The sequence below is a fragment of the Sinocyclocheilus anshuiensis genome, unplaced genomic scaffold, assembly GCF_001515605.1.
Source record: "Sinocyclocheilus anshuiensis isolate Anshui unplaced genomic scaffold, SAMN03320099.WGS_v1.1 scaffold13, whole genome shotgun sequence".
Taxonomy (NCBI): Eukaryota; Metazoa; Chordata; class Actinopteri; order Cypriniformes; family Cyprinidae; genus Sinocyclocheilus; species Sinocyclocheilus anshuiensis.
In genome coordinates, this window is record NW_015538026.1 from 2,832,806 (window position 1) to 2,857,347 (window position 24,542).

General features: G+C 36.5%; 2 protein-coding genes and 1 long non-coding RNA gene across 3 annotated transcripts; 2 read left to right on the forward strand and 1 right to left on the reverse strand.

The window, feature by feature from the left end:
- Positions 1-73: 73 nt before the first annotated feature.
- On the reverse strand, positions 74-7,595 carry LOC107679889 (uncharacterized). The gene is made up of 4 exons (XR_001633093.1): positions 7,516-7,595; positions 6,507-6,746; positions 5,906-6,037; positions 74-981 (listed from the first exon to the last, which is right to left on the reverse strand). It is a non-coding gene; the product is annotated as an uncharacterized LOC107679889 (long non-coding RNA).
- Positions 7,596-11,014: 3,419 nt separating this feature from the next.
- Positions 11,015-12,394, forward strand: srxn1 (sulfiredoxin 1 homolog (S. cerevisiae)). The gene is made up of 2 exons (XM_016476173.1): positions 11,015-11,307; positions 11,413-12,394. Exons 1-2 carry the CDS (start codon positions 11,083-11,085, stop codon positions 11,620-11,622), a joined length of 435 nt encoding a protein of 144 aa, XP_016331659.1. The 5' UTR covers positions 11,015-11,082; the 3' UTR covers positions 11,623-12,394.
- Positions 12,395-20,954: 8,560 nt separating this feature from the next.
- On the forward strand, positions 20,955-22,604 carry LOC107680333 (transcription factor 15). The gene is made up of 2 exons (XM_016476182.1): positions 20,955-21,638; positions 22,351-22,604. The coding sequence occupies exons 1-2, from the start codon at positions 21,153-21,155 to the stop codon at positions 22,414-22,416; spliced, it is 552 nt and encodes a 183-aa protein (XP_016331668.1). The 5' UTR covers positions 20,955-21,152; the 3' UTR covers positions 22,417-22,604.
- The last annotated feature ends 1,938 nt before the right edge of the window (positions 22,605-24,542 follow it).

The following is a 24,542-nucleotide window of genomic DNA, read 5'->3' on the forward strand; positions in this document are numbered from 1 at the left end:
CTTTTAAGATGCTGCTCTTTAATGAAAATCTTTATATGCATGATTCCGCTGTAGAGGGATTTTATTCTTTTTCGAGAGGGACGGTATGCAGTGTTTGAAAGCAGATGAATTCAGGTGATGATGCTTTGTTTAATGGGCAATAATTCTTCTTAGGTACAGCAACTTGTATAATCACAGCTGTCCTGTTAGCAGTCAATGTAGGGCAATAAACAAAATCCTCCTTACTATCTCAAAGGTCATTCTCTCCATTTCGTCGTTTCTAGAACTCCATTTCCTACTAAGACCATCCAGAATGTCTACATATGGTGTGTATGTGTGACTCCACCCACATTTGTAACATCACAATTCATCTCATTGCCAGATGCCAAACAATTTAGTAATCGAGAAATCTTTTACATTACAATATATTAATCCCTAAAAGTGCAAATTGAACTCGACAGATATTAAAATGCTTGTCCTTTTTGTACTTACAAATTTAAATGACATTTTAATAAGAAAATCAGCAGCAATAAACCTTTTTCTAACAGAATTTTTACTATTATTATCACAGTCTTATGTCTCAGCAATAGTTTTGAATGCAATTATAAAAAGACTAACCCACAGCATGACATATTTCATATTTCATGAATTTGTCTCCAAATAAATCCCATCATAAGCTGCGGCCGCCAGACGATGACATGAACATAACAGAGTGTCAGTGACGTGAAATAGGAGTCCCAAATCCTAGACCTAGAAATAATGACCCCCCTGAATGGCCAATCAGGATGGATTATTCAGTGTTTGGGTGAAAGGAGTGCTGGATTCAGAACAGAGATTAAACAAAATAGAGGCTTAATGGCAGCATTGATGGAAATAGCTGAGCATATGGTGCCAATGTGCCGCCACCTATACAATAAAGATCTGAAGGATATTTGGAGATGAAAGGATGAGAAGTGCAATCAGAACGTGAAGTGTAAATCAGCTGCCTCTTTGCAGTCTCTCCTGTGAAGCAGAAAAATAGGAAACAAATCTGCTTATTTTATATTAATAATAAATTTAGCTCCATCTTGAGGAATGAAACCTTGCATAGGACAAAATGCATCAGCATATATGATGCAGCTCATGACAAACTGAATAGAAGCTGTGTCCACTCCACCAAAAAGGGTTAACAGGTGTTGGTGGACAGACAGTAGTCTGAGAGCATAATTGAGTCTGAGTTTGACCTTGTGAAGAAGGTCGAGCAGCACCAGCCAAAGGCTCTGTCAGCGTTTTGCATATTGTAAAAAGGACGGCACAATCTCAGTAATGGGCCAAAACCTGCGGGGAATAGATAATGAGTTTCTCCTCCCACTTTTCTTCTGCTCTTCACCTCTTTTCCACCCATTCCTGACCTCGTACATTGGCACACTGTGTCTCAACGTGTCCAAGCAGCGTTCTGCATGGTATTCCACACTCATTGCTGATGGACAGTCAGAAATATAATAACAACTATTAAAATTAAAAATGCACCCTCTGGAATTGATTTTCAAGAACATTTTTACAAAAAAAAAAAATACTTGATCACTGATAGAATGATCACAGTTTAAAATGTTAACATAAAATTTTCTAAAAAATTCTAAAAGACATTTAGAATTTTACAAAAGATTTCTATTTCAAATAAACAATCTTTCTATTCATCAAAGAATCCTGAAAAAAAGTATCACCATTTCCACAAGAATATTAAGCAGCAATATTAACTGTTTTCAACATTCATAATAAGTGACACTGAAGACTGGAGTAAAGGCTGCTGAAAATTCAGCTTTGCCATCATAAATTACATTTGAACATATATTAAATTGAAAACAGTTTTTTAAATGTAATAATATTTCACAATAAAACATTTTTACATTATTATTGATCAAATAAATGCTGCCTTGGTGAGCATAAAAGACTTTTAAAAACATTAAAAAGTTTTACTTTTGAATGGTAGCGTATATGAAAAATACACAAATGTTATCTAACAGATATATTGTGTAGAAATCTGTGTCCTCTCTTTTTAAATATCTGGTGTACATTTTGTGGCAGTTTTGCTCCAAACCCTAATTAATTTCTGACCCTAATGGACATTCATCCTGCTTTTATTTCTAAATCATCCCTTCATATTTTTGACATACCCACAGCTGTGAAGAATCAACAGACTATCTGTTATGAATATCCATCTGGATATTTTCCATTGTAATAAGGCTTGAATTCAGAGTCAATTTTAATTATGCAATGCTTGGTGTATTGTAGATGAGCTCTTTTAAACACTATTCCAAAGGACTACCACCATCTCTTTGTTTTGAAAAAAATAATTTTTCCACAAATGTTCAGAAATGTGAGACAACTGAAGAGACTGAGAAAGTGAAAGCTTTTTCCCCTGTTTTTCCTGAAACAAGTGTAAATACGTGTGTATATAGATCTCAGCAATAATGAGACACCGCATGCGAGCCGATCCCTTTGCTTTTACCTTTTCTGAGCCGTTTAACCCTGGACAGGCTGAACAGGATCAGGGACTTCATTAGCTCATTACCTGCTGTAGCTACCAGCAATATTAACAATGCTAATCATTCTCTCTCTGTTCACCAGGATCTACCCATATTTCTTTGTCTCGGTCCCTCTTTTTCTCTCCTGTTTTTTTTTTTTCCTTTTGTGGAAGTGCCCAGCCTGGCTGAACAATAATATGAAGTGCCAAAAAAATAAAGAGTTATTTCCATGACAAAAGCCTTCAGCATATGGTAGGCAACTCACAGCCCTCCATATGGTCCTTGAGAGATTTCAGATTGTCTCTCTTCTTTTCCCTTGCCTTCTCTCTCTATATTCCTGCCTCCCTGTGTAAAAACATAAAGATTTTTCAACTTCTGATATTACATTTTGCCTGTTATGAAGGGTAAAGCCAATAGTGATGTTTATGAACAATAAAATCAATAGCACAAGCAGTCTGTTGCCTCTTTTTTATTGACTAAATGTTTTGCTTTCTCTCAAATACAAAACATGAGAACGTACACTGAAAGTGTATATAGATGCTTTAAGAGATCCCACTCATGGGATAAAACCCCTGCATTAGTAGAACTGTATGTTCCGGCTTGTAGTCTGTACTTCTTATTGTAGGGCGGACATAAATTCTGATCACAAACACAAGACTACAGTCACAAATCAGAATGAATGATCGACTTCTTCCTGTGTTCCTCCCTGACAATGACTACCCATCTCAGCGATGGCGCTGCTGATTTGGGATCAGCCTTGCTTACAAGCATCAGTACTATAACTATCACCAGAAGAACATCTAAACTGTAATCAAGTCAGCAGCTACTCTGAAACCTGGTGCACATGCATTTGTCCTGGTGCTCTTAAGCCAGTCCAAGCCATTAAATGTTAATGAAACATTGATTTTATGTTACACTCTGGTCTTACCAAGATGCAGCACTCAGAGCTGAATGAGACTGATTACTGATGCTGAGGGAAAGAGACTGTCATCAGGACAGAGGAGGACTGATGTCCAAGAAACCGGAAACACGATTGACCATTATGTCCTTAACTGTCCTACAAGATTCAAGATTCTTAATTGTCACTATACAAGTACAATGAAATTAGGGCAGTCCTTATGGTGCAGTCACACATGAGTGCAAGCTACAGTGTTTTAGTTCGGCTTTGGTTTCTGCCTGACCGATTGATTTAATAGATGACATTAAATTCGGATAAGACAGAGATATTACTTATTGGACCAAAAGACAGTACACAGAATCTCTTGGATTACAATTTGCAAATGCATCTCATAATCTTGTACTGCAGTTATATCTGATCAAATGCTGATCAAATGTTTTGGGTTAAACAAATACATTTTGCTTGGTTGGAAGTTGGAACAGCAGCTACGCTAATTATGTCTCTATTTGTTTCTCTGTTTTTGCCATGGGATTGACATCCCGTGGTAACTAGGATTTACACAAGCTTCAGTCTGGATCCAGAACACCTGAGAAGAGATGATGCCAACCCCTCAGAGGACCTCAGATGATGCCAACCCTGAAACAACATACAGAACTACCACATTTTGCTATAAGTTTGATTGCATCATATAATAATTGCTGTTAATAGTGTTCATCGTCTGTTTGATTACGTCTTTAATTGATTTTTCTGTACATTTCTGCCATATGTACATTAACTGACAGTCACCACTGATAAGCTACCACTAAATATTGTAGAAACTTAATTTGCTGTAAAGTTGCTTTGCAACGATTTGTACCGTGAAAAACGCTATACAAATAAACTTGAATTGAATTGCTATATTTATTAACTGGTGCTTCTAAAAATGTAAATACAGTATAAGTTTGGCTCTTGGTTTACTACTTTCATGTACAGGCAGAGCCATAACTTCCATAAACACTAATGGATAAAAAAACAGTCAGAATAGTGGGTGATCAATTTGTTTTTCGATGACTGATTTGGTCCCTGACAATATCAAATGCTTGGTTACAAACTGTTACAGTTGTTAGTTAGTACAAAATGATTAATCTATGGTCACATTTAGTAAACATTTAGCTTAATATCAACTTATAAATTTAAACCCTGAGCCAATGTTCAGACCAATACTGATTACGGTTCTATCATTTTTATGACTGTATTTCTTATGTAGAGTTGAAATTTTATTGGCGTAACAAAGCCATACTGGTTTTATAAAATTGGTTTTATAAAATTGTATTCATCTTGATTTAGGTTAGGCCTTTTATTTCTTCCTTAAGAAGTCCTAAGCAACTTAAAAGAATACAACTAACTAACATCAGTTTGTTTTTGTGGGTACTAGAAACTAGAATCCATATAGTAGATTTGAATTGAATTAGATTTAATTTTTAAACTGTAACGCTATGTAAAACCTACATAATAATAATTTCACTCATTACACGACACATACATTTTAAACATAGTCAGAGACCTATATTTTGTACATATTAACATGGTTTCCTTTTGAAAGAATATAACATTGCTCCAGGTTTAGTAGTGAATATCACTGTGAATAAAGAGGTCAGTGTAACTGAAGTCTCAGTGTGGTGATGCTGCCATTAGATTTCATAAGAATTAATTATTAAACACCATCATCTGCAATATTGAACATGCAACCCTAAACCACTCAACTCTCAGTGAAGAGCCCTGATAACACGCTGTCCTACTGAGCTTTACCCTTTACCGGCACATGACGCTGAGGTTTAATTTGCTATCATTGATCCTAAAACAAGAAAATAGAACAGTGTAAAAAGAAAATCCCAGTTTTCGAGTGCCTTCATAAGATGAAATCCATGTGGTGTCAACAGTATATGCAAAACTGTGTATGCATGTGCTCTGGGCATGGATGCATTTAGTAAGCTACAGTAGTTACTAATTACACTTTAAGAGATAAGAGCTCCCCTGACTCACCCTCACTTGTTGATGTGGAAGTTGACCAACAGAATGATACTGCAGTGTTTCTCAATCCTGCTCCCAGAGGCCTCCCAACACTTCTCATGTTACAAGAGTTATTTGAAACAACTTATTAGTAAAGTGTTCCATCAAAGGGTTATGGTCTTTCTTGGTCCCGGTCTTTGGTGGTGAGATATTGTAACTACACCAGTCTGTTGCCAAAAAACATCTCTCCTGTACTATTTTCACATTTCTGGGGTTCTCAGAAGCAGAAGTCATCATATAGTGGAGCATGGAAACTACAACAAATGTATTTTTTGAGTGCCCATTTACTAGCTGCTTTTTTTTTTTGGACAGTTTTACGGCAATGCCGTCATTTTCTGTGCATGTGCCATATAAATGTCATGGTGTATGATAGTACCACAGCATCAATATCTGATGCCATCACATGGTATCACCACATTATTTTTGTTATTGACTGATAATGACTTGTGCTGCATATTTGGATGTCAGTACTTACTTGGTATTGTCCTTTGCTTGCAAAACTTCATTGATGTGTGGTTCTGATATCAACAGGATTCTGACGCTTGCCCGCCATCTGCTGGTTATTATATTTCACTTCAGTCAGATCATACTTTGTGTACAGAATATCCTACAATCGAGAGTAACAATATTAGTCTCTACTGAAGGTTCTTGTAAAAATTAAAAATAGAGCCAATGAGATTTATTTGCGATAACAAGATTGTCAAGTGACCAACAATTTGGTGGCATGAAATAAATCTATTTTACAAATGCTAGTTATCGATCCTTTTGTGAACAATTCATTCCTTAAACTCTGCCCATGTAAATATTTACTGCAAGCTCACTTTCAGATCTGCCGCCATCCAATCAGTAACTGAAGAATAAAACCAAGTCTCTGCCCTACAAGTATTTTTCTTTTTCAATAATCTGCTTCATCTGCAATACAAAAGAAAATATCTGTCGCTGCTTCCATTTCACTGTGATTTTTTATTTATTTATTTAATTGTTATTTCCTTTAAACCACTATACATATTTATATACACCTTATGGTGCTCATAGTACAATTAAGACATTTCACTAAATTTTATTAGTGAACCCACCATATGGCTTTGCAGCTATGGAGTTGAACTCTACACAGAGTGGACAGTTTGTCTTCTCACAGCACAAAGTGAATTATCATCTCCTGCTAGCAGTGCCTCATTATCCAAACTTTCTCCCCTTTGCTGCTTCTTCTTCTGTGTGTGCCAGCTTCACTGCTCTTGATGTTTTCTGTTGTTTGTGTGAAAACCCATCTGTCTGTTACAGCCTGCTGGCAGTAGGTCCAAACGTCCCTTCTGCTCCTGTCAGAAGAATCAGTTCACAGCATTTAGAGATCCAAATGTTCATTTTCCTTTCGATTAATGATCCACAGTGAGAGACAGAGTGAGCCTAGCTCCAAAAAAATCTCAACTACTGTAGACAGATCTCATTCCTCATCATGCCAAATGTCCAGTGTACTGCAGAGGCAAATTTGTTGTAGATTTTCTTGATATATGGCAATAGTTAAGTTGTCAGGCTAGCTTTTACCAAATGATTGATCATTTCTGGGAAGACTTTTTTGGCCAAGAAACAAAATCAGAAACAGCAGAAAATGGATTCAGACATCAGACACTAGGTGAGAGGTATGAAAAGATGTTTTTGTTGTTGTTACTTGAAATATCTTTACATTGCTGATAAAAAGAGAGAAATATGCAGATTTTGAATTATGTTATCAAAAAAATTAAAATAAAAAACAATCAGAATAAAAACAGGTCTCACATGCAATGTGCAAAGTACTAATGTCCAGTATACCCAATATACATTGTTGTGCCAGTTATATGCAGCAATTAGCGTTTTGTTATAACTAAAAATAAGTTTGTGAGGAGTTTGTGTATGTTTGACGACAGAGAGCTCATTCTCTAACATTTATTTTTAACTGTATCTATAACATATTTAAGCAATACTACACGAGCAAGAGTGCTGCAGTAATCACAGCCGTGTTATTCAATTATGATATTGATTTTATACAACAACTTCAATAAACAAATTACATTAAGCAATTTACATTTTAGACACAATATCGCCGCTTACTTTGTCCTGTAGCCGCACCGACGAAAATAAAGAGGCAAAGCTAGACCGTTGAATCACACAGTCATTGTTTTACTGTTTTGAACCAGTAAATTGAATCAGTGTATTTTGAATGAATCATTTGAGTGAATGATTCAGTGACTCAAACTCATAAAGACCGCACGTTTCGTGACTGATTTTAGGGTAGGGCGAAAAACTCAATCTCATTTTCTCCACCAACTTCAAAATCGCCCGACAAAGGTGTTTTGCCTTTTTTTTTTTTGTAAAGGGCTTTTTACTTTCTGTGCACATTCGCTTTGTAAACACTGGGTCGGTACTTCCGCCTACTTCCACGTGACCTTTCCAACATGAATGCCTGAAGTCAAGCTGATTCAAGACTAGCATTTGTGGTTAAAAAGTATATAAATGTTTATTTATTTATTTATTTTAAGAAAATGACCGATCGTTTCGCTAGATAAGACCCTTATTCCTCGGCTGGGATCGCATAGAGCTCTTTGAAGCTGCATTGAAACTGCAATTTGGACCTTCAGCCCGTTGGCCACCATTGAAGTCCATTATATGGAAAAAAAATCCTGGAATCTTTTCCTCAAAAACCTTAATTTCTTTGCGACTGAAGAAAGAAAGACATTATTATTATTATTACAAAATATATACATTTACTATTAGGTTTTAATTATCTTGCACAGACAGAGGTTTATAACAGGGGCTTATCTTGCTCAATCAATTGAACTAATTGCTTTGCAAAATGATTCAGGAAGTGCTCGAAACACCACACCCTGGTGACGCCTGCTGGTCCAAACTGTGTAAATACAACAAAAACTCAGGCCAAAATATGCATAAAAAAACATTTTACAAATAACATTTCACAAAACCATTGCAACTGTTTTATTGAAAGTATAATAGGCCTACATTAAATAATAAAATACCATTAAATGTGAAGTGTCTATAATATGTTTTTTAAAATAATTATTATTCATTTGCAGAGTTTGTTTTGTTTGTTTTCGGCGTAATCAAAGTACCGCGAGAGTGATTGGAGAGCAGACGACTCTGCTTTTGAATTGCTCTCGCGGTACTTGATGTCATACACCGATCGGTCTGCGCAGCGCCGATGCATCTCGAACGAGCCTTTTGATACGCGCTCCGAACCACTGTTTCGAAACAAATGATTCGCAAAGGTTTTGAAGCTTCAAGAAGCAGTTACTCGCGAGTCGCGCATGCGCAGACAGTACTTCCCTGCTGTCTGGTTAAACCACTTCTAGTAAAGATGGATCAAAAGACCCAATTACAGGACACTCAGGAGCTGCAGTAGTAATTCCCAGCCAAATGTGTGAGATGCGGACCTCAGACTATTTAAGTGTGTATACTGTTGAGTTGTATGCCATTTTAATTGCTTTAGAATGGGTTGAACAAAATAAAGTGAACAAAACTCTTATTTGAAGTGACTCAGTGTCTGCCTTGTGTAGCGTTATTAAAGGGTTACTCCACCCCAAAATGAAAATTTTGTCATTAATCACTTACCCCCCATGTCGTTCCAAACCCAAAAGCTTCGTTCGTCTTCGGAACACAATTTAAGATATTTTGGATGAAAACCGGGAGGCTTGTGACTGTCCCATTGACTGCCAAGTAAATAACACTGTCAAGGCCCAGAAAAGTATGAAGAATGAAGAAGAAGCGACGAGAATACTTTTTGTACGCAAAGAAAACAAAAATAACGATTTTATTCAACAATTCGTCTCCTCCACATCACCGTAGTGCCATTTTGGAGAATATCCACTGAACGCAACCTGCGTATGCTGTTCTATGTCAGCTGCACCACACGGATACACTGTTTTAGTTCAAATCAAAGCATAAATAAATGTAGAAAACGTATCCGTGTGGTGTGGCTGACACAGACAAGTAGAACAGCATATGCAGTTTACGTTCAGTGGATATTCTCCAAAATGGCACTACGGTGATGCGGAGGAGACGAATTGTTGAATAAAATCGTTATTTTTGTTTTCTTTGTGTACAAAATCTATTCTTGTCACGTCATAAAATTCAGATTGAACCACTGATGGCAGATGGACTATTTTGACGATGTCTTTCATACTTTTCTGGGCCTTGACAGTGTTATTTACTTGGCAGTCAATGGGACAGTCAAGCCTCCCGGTTTTCATCCAAAATATCTTAAATTGTGTTCCGAAGATGAACGAAGCTTTTGGGTTTGGAACGACATGGGGGGTAAGTGATTAATGACAAAATTTTCATTTTGGGGTGGAGTAACCCTTTAAGTAAGGTATGGTCAGAAACCATCAAGAGCTGCTCTATGAAATTATGGTTACTTACTTGAGAATAAAGCAGAACGCCGCAGAGGCTGTATTAATGTGGATTCCTGCACATAGAGGAATAATGGGAAATGAGAGAGTTGACAGATTAAAAAGTAACCATAGACAGCTGTCGAGATCAGAAGGGGAGTAGCCTATTGTTTGGGAAAGAGTTATTAAGGAATGGCAGATGCAATGGGATCAAGAAACAAAAGGAAGACATCTATACTTGTTTAAAAAAAGAGTTGGTATTGTGGAAAGCAAGGGGGGAAATAGGAGAGAGGAAACAGTAATAAACAAACTAAGAATAGGACACAGTAAATTACATAGCACACTCCATATTATAGGGAAGCATCCAAATGGATTCTGTGATCAGTGTCAAACCTTGGAAACAGTTGATAGTGTGATTACTGTGTAGGAAATATGAAACTGAGAGAAAGATTATGATAAAAGAAATGGAAAGTGTAGGACTAACTGGACATGGACTAAAGGACATATTAGAATGTGGCAGAAAAAGTCAACGAAGGAAATATTTGTTCTGCTTCCTTAAAAATACAAGACTGATGACGAGGATTTGATGTTTTAATCGGTGTAGGAGTAATTCCAGAAGATGGCAGTAATGCAACTTCTAGGATGCAAGCTGCCGTTAAAACCTAAAGAAGAAGAAGAAGAACACTTCTACCATTCCATCTTTACAAGTATCTGTCAATAGGAGAACATCAGATCACCTGGCAGTTTATACAGTTGAGTTAATAGCAATTGCAGCAGCTCTGCACTGGGTAGAACAAGTTAAACTAAACAAAGTTATTCTGTGCTCAGATTCAAGTTCAGTGTTATTATCGTTACAGTCATTTTCATCCCGGGGTAGGCAAGACATAGTTAATGAAATATATGAAACTCTTTTCAGACTTCATAATTTGAATATAGTGGTTACATTTATATTAAAAACAATCAAGCCCTGCTCATATCTAAAAAGTAACGCAAAAGTAATGTAAAGCATTACTTTCCATAAAAAGTAACTACGTAACGTATTTAGTTACTTTTTTAGGGAGTAACTCAATATTGTAATGCATTACTTTTAATAACTTTCCCCAACACTGGGTATATATATAAATTATTATATTTTATTTTTTTATATCCTTCTCTCTACCAAATCTGTTCACTCCACACTCCAGATCAGTAGGTGGCGGTAATGCACCTTTAAGTTGGTTTGCCAAAACCGCCCATAAACATCAGAAGAAGAAGAAGAAGAAGAACGCTTCTAGTGATGTTTCAAAGTCTGAGCGGTGTTTTCCGAAAGCACGTTGGGACCGCAAGAGTGAATCCACTCGGGATTTTCACGCGAAACATGGGCAGTTTAAGCAGAGAAAACCGCTCCATCCATTCAGACAACATCCAGGACATTCATAGCATCCCAATGGATGTTATTATACGACCCATTCCGCCTGTTCTAGATGACCAGAAGGTCCAAAGCCTCATGAGCAGTATACAGGTAACAGTTAATTCAGACTATTGACTCCATTTAACGTTTAAATATGCGTATTCAGTGTGCCATTATATCTGAGCTCACTGCATAACTTCTGCGTTGTTTTTCCAGGAGGGCGCAGATATCTCCGTTGTGCCTCCCATAGACGTGCTTTGGATCACTGGAGAAAAGGGGGGTAATTACTACTACTCTTTTGGAGGATGTCATCGATTTGCTGCCTATCAGAGGTTAAAGATGAAATCCATACCAGCCAAGATAATCAAATCTAACATCGCAGACTTGCGCACTTACCTGGGAGCTTCTACGCCGAAACTACTGTGATTCAACACACTTAAGAGACGTTTCTTATGACACTGATAAAGAATGTAAACTTTTTATTTTGAAAATGGCACTTTGATGTGCCTTGAGAACAGCTCAAATTAAGGAAATATTCACACAAGTTTCTAATCAGAGAGCAAAATTAATTTCGGGTCAGTTCCTCTTCTCTGAATGTATCGTTTAAAGGTGTTTCATTCTTATGAATCAGAGCTTTGACTCATTCAAAACAACTGTAACCTGACATATTTATATTCTTTTTGCTCAACATAATTTTTACTTGGTCACTGTGTGGTTGAAGTCACGATGACTAAACAGATCTCTTTCCATCTGTCAGTTCATAGTCTGACCACGAGATGGCAGCATTACAGAACTGATTGATTAAAGCAGTGATTCCCAACCATTTTCGTCAGCCCAAATCCTTTAGTTTGACCTAAAATATTAACTTTAATTAACCAATTAGATATTAAGTTGATATTGAATGAAACAACACATTTGTTCTGTTATTGGTTAATATGACATGTAGATAAACAAATAAAACATTTAGTATTTTTTAAGTGTTTTTTAATGATTGTTTTTATTGTTATTATTTTAAGATTATTTATGTTAATTTTACTTTTTTTTTTATTATTAGTTTTAGCTTTTCATCAGCTCATCATGGACTCCTGTAGTTCACTTTGGGAAGTCTTTGAGAGTTTGAGTAGAGTATGAGATTGTGTCCAGTGGTATTTGTAGGCCAAACTGAAATGCTAATTCATTTCTACGATTTTATTAGAGGGGAAAAAAAAACAGTTAAAAGGTTGTACTTTATTATATTTCATAAATGCATTTGGTTTGTTAAAATAAAAAAACATAAAATAAAACAACAATAATAATAGATGCTGCAATGGTAAAAACGGATGATTTGTATTGTATGTTTCCATTTGATGCTCAGGCTTCTCTGACCTTTGATGATTTTTTTAATTACGTCTCTTCAAATTTCTATGCCAAACCACAACATGAGCATCCACAAGATGACCACAGGCATGTGCTGGTCTGGAGACCATTGGACTTGGTTTTGCTCTGTCTGAACCACAAGCTTTGAGATTGAGTCTCTCGGGTGGACTGGCACAGTCAAATTCATAAAGATCTTACTCCTGTATTGTGTCCAGATCTGCTTTGGATATTAAAAGCTGCACATCTTAATCATCACATTTTAATAATCACTGCAAACTATGTGCTTTGTGTATTTTTAGATAAGCTAAATTCACAGCATTTTTTTTTTTATAAATTATTTTTATGTGCCAGTGGAGGGGCATGAGAAATGTAGGACATTCTCTTAAGCTCATCCATAATGGCAGGACATGTTGGGGGTCATGTGTCATGAGAACTGGCCAGCATTCTTCTCCTCAGCAGGCTGGAGTGAAGGAAAAGAATGAATACAGCAGCTCAGTTTTATTACACTGCTATATATAGATGGATTGAGGCTCACAGACTGATATAGAAGAAATATAGTGGAACCGCTGAATCTGACATGAAAACTTCTTATAGACATTTCTGCTCTAAGCTGTTGTCTAGAGGAGATCAGAGGACAAGCACCTCGGATTTCTTCCTTGTAACGGCACTTCACTTCCCTTTGACCTTGGCCTAATATCCATAGCAAAAGGCCTCTCATATTCTACAAGGACAATGACGGAAGCTTTTGAAACCCTGATTCTCTGACAGCTAACACTGCAGGCGACTCAGTCAATAATACTACAATAAAAATGACGACAATTTTTTGGGGATTTGTAGGAATTTTATGAGAATTTTATTGTGTATTTCTGAACTTTGCAACAGTTTGTATGGTATGACTTCAATAGACAAATAAAATCCGTTGCAAATGTCAGCAGCTCCAAGGTTTTAAAGGGGTCATGACCTGCCTTTGTTTTTTATTATTTTGTACTGTTCTCTGAGGTCCACTTATAATGTTATCAAGATTTTTACATCAAAAAACATCATAATTTAGAAGTAATAGACTATTTTCTGTCCTGTTTTGACCCCTCATCAGAACGCTCCGTTTGAACAGGTGTAGCGGATTGTAGACTCGGAAGTAAACACCCACTGCAATGAATGGCTAACAGTTGTGTATGTTTGACAGCTACATGTGATTTAGGTTAAAACACATAAATACACAGTACATATCAAACAATCTGTAATAACAGACAAAGCAATAGTGACCACAAAATAAAAACAGTTACTCGCACTTGTGTGGTGCGACATTACTGTCGAATCCAATATAGTTGGCACAGCATCGTCTTTTAGTCTTGTCTTTGGAGCTATCTTTATCATTTGGTTTCTACATAGACCTGTGTTTGCCACTTTCGTTATTTACACTACATGCGCGAATCGGTGGGTGGGGCTAAACAGGCAATGATGTAGAAGCAGTGTTGATGATTTTTTTTTGTGGAGGTGGTGTTTAGCCACACTATTATGTCATAAAGTGGCACATTCCACAACCTGTCGTTTTGGCAGATTGGCTTCAATATAAGCTGTTTTTTTGACTAGAAAGTTTTGAGTTCTGAAACTTACAGGATGTTTTAAAAGTACAATGACCTTTTATATGTCAAAAGATCAAGGGGATTTTGATTTCTCAGTTCATGACCCCTTTAAAGTGCACCCAAACACTCAGAATTGTTTTTACAAAAGCTTGTTGTATTGCTTGGACAAACACACTTAAAATATTCTTCAAGGTGCACAAAAGAAAGAAAGTCATACAACGACATAAGGGTGAGTACATAATAACCGAGTTTTCATTTTTGGGAGAACTGTCCCTTTAAGAAATGTGGTCTTACCTTGGGATCTTCATAGAAACAGAGTTTAGCTGGACACCAGCAGCTGCTGATTGCAGGAATCATGTCACAGCCGCATCCTTTGATCGTGGAGGAAGGTACAGGCCTGTGATTGGCGATTACTACATTGTAGATCTCTGCTGGAAGATAAGAGTTTCTCCATTGGCGATATACGAGTCCCTGGGGTGCTGGCCCTGATCTTGGCCTCCCTTTGGGACCCCTCAGGAAGTGAAGAGGGGGCCCCGGGCCTCGGCGGAACAAACCTGCCCGACTGTAAATTTCTGGCAAAAGAATGGTCGCGTGTGAGAAGAGTTCCTGTGGCTTCCACACGGTCTGGAAAAAATTTATCCTTAGAAGTCTCCTGACACACAAAACCCCTGATTGAGGAGACGCAAAGAAAGAGAGACAGACACACACCCAATTTGGGAAGTGTGGGCTGCACTTGCTGCTTTTTGGGGAAATAAAGGAAGCTGTAAGAATGTCTCCTACATCCCAAAAATTCTTCTTCCTAACTAGGAGGAGAAAGACAAAGAATGACAGATGGTGGGAGAAGAAACGGGTGCTTGAGGCAACATTAACACATAAGTATGTGTTTGAAAATCTCATGAATATTTGTGCCTCACAAGCACCTGCTATGAACCGGTGTAATTCTACTACTCTGCTTTTGACAGGCATGAGAAATCATCTCTCTCGGACAAATCCAAGCTGTCTGAGGATCATGAAGGGCACAAGATGCATTTGACCTGGATGCAGATCTTCCTTCCTCTTGTTAAGGTTATAAATTATATTTTGTAGAAATTGTTATATTTATGCACAAATGACCATATATATATATATATTGCTGAAAATGTAATTTGCTTGTAACAAACTTTGATAATAATATTTATCTAATAATTTACAAATTTCAATTCAATTCATTGATTGTTTGGATGGAGGCAGATCTGAATGTAAACTTGCAGTTGATTGTAAGAAAGTATGTTGTTTCATCAGAAGATCGAGTTATAACATTTTTAATAAAAATTACAAGGTCAAAATTTAAAATGAAATACATACATGGATGAATCGTTCACAATAAGACAATAAGTTCAATAACAGAATTTCATGATACCAGTTTGGTCATTTAACATCCATTATTGAATCACAATCTAGGTATGAAATTTTACTTTTTACCTCAAAATAGTTTTTTCTGTTAATTTTTCATATCCTTACCTCAAAGGATTACCTTTTTGTTTTTATTGGTCCCTTTAATTTTTCATATTTTTCACAGATGATTGAAATCATGAAATACAAGCAGAATGAATTGTTCTGATGTAAATTTCCCATTGAATTGACTCAGGAACTTTTTTGAACAATTTATATAGAACAGCATATGACAATAAAACCTTTCACATCTGTAGTTAATTTCTAATTGACAAAACTAGTGAAACCTGCTTACAACATGCTCGGCCTTATATTTCAGAGCTTGGTGCAGTTGAGCTTTCGGTTTCATTTTCCAGAACCAGCTGGATTTAGCATTAACAGATGTGCAGTTAGTACAATTTAAAAGAAAATAAAGATTTTCCATCCTTAAATGTGTGTTTGAATACTGTATCATCAGACACCAGAACATTGATGTAGACTTACTGTGTTCTCTGTTTTGAAGTGCCTGTTAAGTGTGTGTTGGTGTTCCTGCTGTATGGTCTTGTTTTGTATGTCAGAGTCCAAGAGTTATGGAGCAATAGGACATGAATAGACTTCCTTTTCCTGTACAGATTTAGGCAGGATCCTACCATTGACCCTTACCTGCAGGGGTCAGTCAACATTTCCCTGAATAGTGTCTGATTTCACACTGTGGCTCTGTGCGCTGTATGAATCCCCTGCTGACGCTGCAGTGCAGGAGGGGTTACATGATGACAAAATAATGACATATACTTGCACACTCACACATGTAAATTTAACAAACCATTTCAGCATATTTGTGGAGTTACATGCAAATGAATAATGGACTTCTCATCCCCTCTGGATGGATGTACATTAGCCTTGCAAATGCTGTGAAGAATTAGCAGTCCTGAAAACACGTTTTCCTCTTCTCTTTCACACACACACCTCCATCACATGTGGCCACAATATGAGTTATTAGACACTGACCCTATAGTCATACAGCTGATGTACTGCATGACAATACAGCATTATATACAATGATACACTCATTCTAATGTCCACTCATCCTTATGTGCACTACATCCTCAGTAGGCATGCTATAAACATATTTATGGCTTAGAATAATGTCCAAATGTGTATTTCTCTGTGACAGCAGCGTATTAAAGGAATATTACGGATGAGCTCAGCTGACAGCATTTGTGGAATAATGCTGATTACCACAAAAATACATTTTGATCTGTTTCTTCCTTAAAAAATACAAACATCTGGTTAAAGTGAGGCACTAACAATGGAAGTAACTATTGCCAATCCATCAACAGTAACATATTCAGTTTCAGTAGCATAGCCACCTAAACAATATGCATGTACATGATTTTAATTGTACTTTTTTGGGTAAAATTATTTTTAATACTACATTTCTGTTGTAATGTAACCATAAAACCACTGTAAAATGATGAGAGCAGCTTTATAGCTCAAATTATACAGAAGTTATAACAAGTTATAAAAGATTAATTAAAGGAATAGTTCTCCCCAAAATGAAAATGTACTCTCCCACAGGCCATCCAAGATTGCTTCTTCAACAGAACAGATTTGGAGAAATTTAGCATTACATCACTTGCTGACCAGTGGATCCTCTGCAGTGAATGGGTGCCGTTGGATTGAGAGTTCAAACAGCTGATAAAACCATTACATCACAATAATCCACAAGTAATCAACACAACTCCAGAAGTGAAAAGCTGCATGTTTGTAATAAACATTAAGACATTTTTAACTTCAAACCATTGCTTACGGCTAAAATCGGAGTCCTCTATCCATAATATTGCTTTCTCCAGTAAAAAACACTCCTCTAAATCAAGAGGGAAGTATGCACTGAGCAAGCACCATTTTCAAGCAAAATCAGCACAAAACAAGCAAATATGTTGGTGTGTTCTGATAATAAATCAACAGGGCATGGACTTTTTCTTTGGAGGAAGCGTATTGTGGATTATGGACTGGAATTCTAAAAGTTTAAAAATTAAAAGCCTTGATGGATTTGTTTACTACAAACACTTTTCACTTCACAAAACATTAACTGATGAACTGGAGTTGTGTCAATTACTTGCAAATTATTGTTTTTATCAGCTCATTTTGACGGCACCCGTTTCATTGGTGAGCAAGTGATGTAAAGCTAAATTTCTCCATATCTCTTTTGATTAAAAAACAAACTCATCTCTTGGATGGCCTGAGTGTGAGTCGATTTTCAGCAAATTTTCATTTTTGGATAAACTACTCCTTTAATGTAAGTGCTTTTATACAATTCTAAGCTACAACTTTCTGCTTTTAAATGCTCCAAAAATTGGCGCCATTTACTTCTTTATTTTATGTTTAAAGAAAACAAGACACAAGTCTAAATTATTTTTCTGGTAATCACCATTACACCACAAGTGCCGTTGATAGATTAACTTGAACCTCAAATATTTCTTTAACATAATACCATAGATTGTGTGTTGCATTATAGAGGGAAAGTTCTTATAGCGTAGTCTACCCCCTCTTCCCATAACACACACACACCTGCTCTTCTCACTCAAATGTATGAACCCTACAACCTACACAGTCCCTCTCTCCTTCCTTCTAAGCAAGTCTCTCTTTTTCTCTCTGATATGATGTTGTTGGCCCTCTAAATCTGTGTATTCAGCTGCAGTCTTCGCTCACTGACTTGTCCCATCCAATTCATATGAGAACACTGAGTCTGTCATTGCATGATAAATACATAATTAGCAAAGAATTGATGGCACATTAAATTTGTTAACATAAGTTAACGCAGTTACCTAAAAAAAAAAAATTTAAAATATATATATATGAAGAAATTACTATTAACTGAGACTAATAAATCTTTAATTGGTGATTGTTTTGAACATTTAAATTGGAGATTGTATGGATCAGCATATCTTTATTGATTATTGCCCACCACAGGCTTGTAAAAACAGCATGCAGGTGTTTTGAAAATGTCGTAGGTGTCGTAGATATTGGGAGGGGGTTGTTGGTGCAGCTGAGGGGACAGAAAGTCCTGGGTTTAAGTGACACTGACATGTTTGTGAAAGCTGCTCCAAGTGACATATTACGGGCCATGGAAGCAAAGAGAAAATAAATGAGACAGAGAAAGAGGGTCTGGAAACCATTTGCCACTGTCTCACTCTCTCTTTCTTAGATCATTCTTAACATCTGCCTCATGTTTATTTACCCAACACCCGCTTCTGGCTACAAACAAACCATCACTGCGTGAGCTCAGCCCCAAGCAGAAGCTCATAGACTCCAGCAGAACTTCTGCCCCTTGGCTACAAACCAAACAGTTGAGAGTTCAACAAACACAATTATGTGAATTTAATCTTGTTATCCTGCTAATGGTATAACGTGTGAGTTAAAGCTGGAGTAAAACTGTGCTTTTAGCTGTTGTTAGGTGACATCAAAACAAGGAGAGTTTCTGAAGATTCAGTTGAAATGCATGTCAAAATGCCCAGAAATATACATTTCCATAAAAAGTCTTTGTTTCAATAAAGCATGTAGTTATGCATATTGCAACTGAGCAATTATTGGACCAAATGAGGATGACCACATTGCTTGAGCACATAAGCTGAGGTCAAAGATGAGAGGTCACAGGTTTGTGAGTTTGGTCACTTAAGCCTATATGGTTGATTTAAGGTCTTGCATTCCTTTGCACTGAATGCACTGAAACAGAGATCATGATCGTGAGACAAGTTATGCTTATATGACAAGGCCAGTCATGAATTATGACAGAAAGGAAAGTGAAAACAACTGTGTGAATGTGAAGCAGAGGAATCAAATGTAGGAAATAAGAATGAAAGTGAACAAATCTTGACTGTCTGTATAGGCTATTAAAAAAAAAAAAAGTTGACAAAAAAAAACAGACATGGGTGTATGAGAGAAGAAAAAAAAAAGCCAAAAAGAAGGTAAGAAAAAGGTTGAGAGAGAGACCCCTGTTCTTTACTGTGGCCTCATGCTCTTTGAGCCACTGAATGAAAACAAAACGCAGCGGGACTTAAAATCTCACTTCACAAAATCAGTAATGCCCAATGTGACTGCGAGTAAAAGGGCCGTATTTAAAAATAAATAATAGCTATACTCTCTAGTGCAGGTCCACTTGAAAACCTCGATTCACCAATGAATATATGACATTCGATTCGAATTCTTTTTTTTATTTGTTTTTCGAATAAGCCACTTAGGAAAGTGCTTCTGTAAATAAACATCTTTATCTGTGCAGCATTACAATGCGTTTGCCAGCGTTCATTATTGGCTCGGTGTTGTTTTAAACGCCTCGCTGTCAAATGGCCGCGCAATAAAAGCAGTAAATTCAGAGGATAATCACCGGCCGAGCGTTACTTGCAGGTGCAGCTTCTGTTTTTCCCAGTGAAGGGTCATATTACTGCACGAGCTCTTTTATTTAAAAAAGTCAATTTTTTCTTCGTTTCCACATTGCATAATAATAAAAATAATAATGGCCTAATTTAAAATTGAAGTTTTCAATTTTAGTGGGTTTATTTTTACAGTACATCTGACAGAGACAAAAGATGCCCAAATAAAAACCAAAATAAGTTTTTAAAATGATTAAAACCGGAAAGGGAAATAATCTTGCAACAAGAAACACTGACGAAACACAACTGCAATATTTCATCAACAACAATAATATAACACCAGGAATAATAAACTAATTTAATGAAATCAATCATATAAGATTTTATAATACTACAAATTATAAATATTAGATAAATATTATAAATTATAAATCTATACATCTATAAAAACATAAAACACCCTTAGCCTTACATTACTGTGGCAGTACCATACAGTGATGGGACAGAATGCAATATCATCGTATTGAACTGAAACGCATCTCAGTGTATTTACACACTATCAAAAAAAGGTGCAAAAGCTGTCACTTGTGCGGTACCTTTTCAAAAGGTACACTTTTGTAACTTTTAGGTACTAATATGCACACTATAGGAACTAATGTGTGCCTTTAAGGTACCAATCCAATATGTACCCTTTAAAAAGATGCCAACCAGAAACAGCTTTTGTACCATTTTTTTTTTTCTGAGAGTGCATGTTATAAGAATAGCACAGCCATGCATGCTAGGCCTATACCTGTCCAAAAACATACGTTTCGGTGAATGCAACTTTATTTTTCTGTTTGTTCTTAATGTTTTTCTTTATCCCTGAATGGATTTGAATTTGTTAGCAAAACTATGAAGTATTAAAAATAGGTATTTTGTGCTCAAATATGATTTAGCTCATCTATGAGACTGTAGCTTTGGTTATTTGCATATCAGTGACTGCTCCTCCCTGATCCTATAAAACCGCGCGCGTTGCTCCTGCTTTAGCTGCTCGCGCATGGAATGACTAGGGCGCACATCAAGAGGATCTTTAACATGTGATGAGATTGATCAACTGCTGAAACACGTCAGAGAAACACACATCAGGGTTTGGCGATGCAGTGTTTCCGTGGCTAGTGCTTGACAACAAGCCATCGTTTCATTTTGGATACTTTGGATACTTCCCTCTCGGTTTCATCGGGCCAAATCATTTTTAGTGATGGCATTTGCTATGCTGCGGCCCATGGCGACTCATCTAGCGTACCCGGATGTTGCTATGATGTCTGAGGATGAGGAAAACCGCAGCGAGAGCGACGGCAGCTCGGAGCTGAGCTACGGCTGCTGTCCCAGTGCGGAGAAGCGGCGGCGGATGTCACGCAACTCCACGGTGAGCAGTGTGGTTATAGTAAAGCAACGGAACACAGCGAACGCGCGGGAACGCGACAGGACACAGAGTGTCAACACTGCGTTCACGGCGTTACGGACTCTTATTCCCACCGAGCCGGTGGACAGAAAGCTGTCAAAGATTGAGACTCTGCGCCTAGCCTCCAGTTACATCTCACATCTGGCCAATGTGCTCCTGATAGGGGACGGAGGAGAGGACGCGCAGCCGTGCGTGAGCGCGGTTTACAGCGCGCAGGGGGACAGCGGAGGGAAGCAGCCGCGCACCATATGTACTTTCTGCCTCAGCAGCCAGAGAAAAGGGGTAAGAGAATTCAAATGGATGGACACGTGAGAATAATGCATTTTGATATAGAGAGTGTCTACAATAATAGTATTAATGAACACTTATCTTTATAATAGTAAACGTTTATGAATGGCAAATGGACGGGATGTGCAGATCCACGCACCTCAGAAAGTGTGAAGGACCCTTGAGATGGTGCTAATACGGGCTGTTAACGAGAGCAATTTTGAGAATAAAGCACACATAAATTAGACTCGAGAGTTTAAAACGAAAGGAAAACACATTTACGTTACAAAAATAATAGAAGTCCTTATGTTATTAGTGGTAACTATGCCCATAATGTATTCAGTGACAGCTTTTTTAACTTTAATATTTGGTCCCTTCTAATAGGCGATTGATAATATATTTGGACACACCTTTTTGTGCCAGGTGATAATTTAAAAAGTGTTACATTTCCTAACTATATTTCCTCACAATAGTTTACTCTTTCCCTGTCAAACATTAAATGTCTTTATCAAGGCGTAAACTGTACGTGAGTTGTTTCCCAGCATTCAGAAGGCATGACTAAAATCTCGAATAAAGCAAAAATAAATACATAAATAAAAAAAATATATATACAGATCAAAGCAAAAAATAAAAAATAAATAAACAAATAAAAATACAGATCATAGCCTAGATCATATATTTGTATGAAATTAATAACCTTTTGTTTTGTTTGTGTGTGCTCTCGCAGATAAAGGACGGGACTGACTGTATCCGTATGCGGGGAATCACTTCGGTGCGCTTGACGCGCCGGTAGCAGCAGCAGCAGCAGCAGCAGCAGCGCGTGAGATGAAACCGCAACTCAGGGAGCGCGAGAGGTGAGCAAGACTCCTCGCGACGGAGATATTCGGAAGACTCGCCATTCAAACAAGAGTTCATTCTGAGTTTTTGTACTTTTTCTCTGTGTGCTTTGTATAGAGATATGAACATTTAAAATGCAGTGCATAAAATATATTTTTTTCTTTTTCGTTTTCTTTTTGGTTAAAGAGAATTGATACATTTTATACACAAATTGTGTAAACACCATGGTGAAATAAATATATTTTTTCAAATTTCAAATGTCCTCTGTCAGATATGCGTGGATGGCAAATGAAAAAAACAAGCACTTTTGTGGATGTTTTAGTTTGAAAGTTTTTTTCTTTAAATTTTAAATTCTATTTCTTCAACAAATCTGTTAACCAAACGTTTTCATATTTACATTATAGAAAAACTGAATGATGATGATGAGACAAAATTCAGTGCTTGGTTGGACGTTTAACATTTAGGCTATATATATATATATATATATATATATATATAATAGCTTAGCTGTGGATGATTCAGCTTCTGTAATGTGAAAGAAATAAAGAATGTAGCAATTTTCATAATTTAATTTTATATTACTTTATTTAAAAACTAATTTTAAACATTGTCCTATTTTTGAAACTGCCCAATTGCTCTTATAGAGCATTTATAGTGACTTAGTGCTTTTCTGGGTTTGTATCCAGAACAATAGCTGGAAGAACAGTTCAGAGCTCAGGGGATTTAGGCAGAGCTTCAAATCAATCAGTCAAATGAAAGTAAACATCAATTCATATTCAGATAAAACTTACTGATGATCTCTTTACATAATTTAACTCCTCTATTTCTCAATGTGGTCCTTTTGTCATTGTTAAGTTGGTTTGTAATTTCTTTGAAAAACAGAATCTAAATGCTTTCCATTGATTTTTTTTTATTCTTTTATACAAATCTCTCTCATTCTGTCTCCATGTGTTTTTGAGATCTGGGATGTATTAGTTACGGTAAATACGACTCTTCGGTCAGCATGGGGACCTGCCGCAGCTGTGCATCTGTGAGCTGCATAAATCACCACCAGGGTCAACTTAGAAGGTGGGGTGGGGTAATAGAGCAAGAGAAAGTGTAAGAGGGGGGTTTGACAAAGAGAAAGCAGGGTCAAAGGTCTGGGTAAAGATTAAGCATCCAAGCTCTCGGATGCTTGGATAAAGGTCATAGGTTACTGTACATATGGTGTTTTAAAATCGGAGTCAAAAATGGATCAGTAAAATTGTCAATATCCCAATATATTGTAGTTAATTGTATGTAGTTAATAAAAAAATAAAAACGAACCCTGGGTGAACTGGTTGAGAAAGGAAAACCTTAATAGAAGACAGCAAATATGTTGTGTCTGATCTCTCCTCTTTGGTTTTAAAGTGGTTGTTCCATCCCATGCAGCGATCAGACCGGAGACAGAGAGATTATGCAGAATGTATGTTTCTCATATGAAACAGTCCATGATTGTGTTTTTTGTAATGGTCTCTTCAACAACCAAGAATAGATTTAGGATCTGCTTGGAAAATGCTAGGGGTCAGCCCCAGATTTATCTGAGAAATTATGATGATTGAATTAATGACTGAGATTTAATTTAATTAAAATATGTTATATATTAAATATAATATATATAAAAAAATAATATAAAAAGGTATCTGAATATATAATGATAAAACATTTATTATTTAGTCTAATCACAGCCCAGATTCATCTGAGAAATCATGATGGTTGAAGTAATGAAAAATAACTGTAATATAAAATATAATAATACATAAAAAGTTACCTGAATATATAATGTTAAAATATTTATTATGTAGTCTAATCAAAGCCCCAAATTTATCTGAGAAAGTAATGGTATTAATGATTGCGATTTCACATATTGAGAGCTAATATATTTAAAAATATATGTGTAATATACATTATAATATATATTAGAAAATATTCCAAAACTTGTTGACATTAAATATTTTTGGGTCATTTATGTAATGAAATGAGATTTTTTTAACCACACGGTAAATGTCAGATTGTGCAATTTCTCATATTTTTGGGGGGCCATTTTTTTTTTTTTTTCAATAA

Coding starts and splice junctions, on each gene's coding strand:
- srxn1 (XM_016476173.1), top strand. CDS start 11,083: ATGTTTCAAAGTCTGAGCGGTGTTTTCCGAAAGCACGTTGGGACCGCA. Junction 11,308..11,412: donor GCCTCATGAGCAGTATACAG/GTAACAGTTAAT, acceptor TTGTTTTTCCAG/GAGGGCGCAGATATCTCCGT.
- LOC107680333 (XM_016476182.1), top strand. CDS start 21,153: ATGGCATTTGCTATGCTGCGGCCCATGGCGACTCATCTAGCGTACCCG. Junction 21,639..22,350: donor TCAGCAGCCAGAGAAAAGGG/GTAAGAGAATTC, acceptor GTGCTCTCGCAG/ATAAAGGACGGGACTGACTG.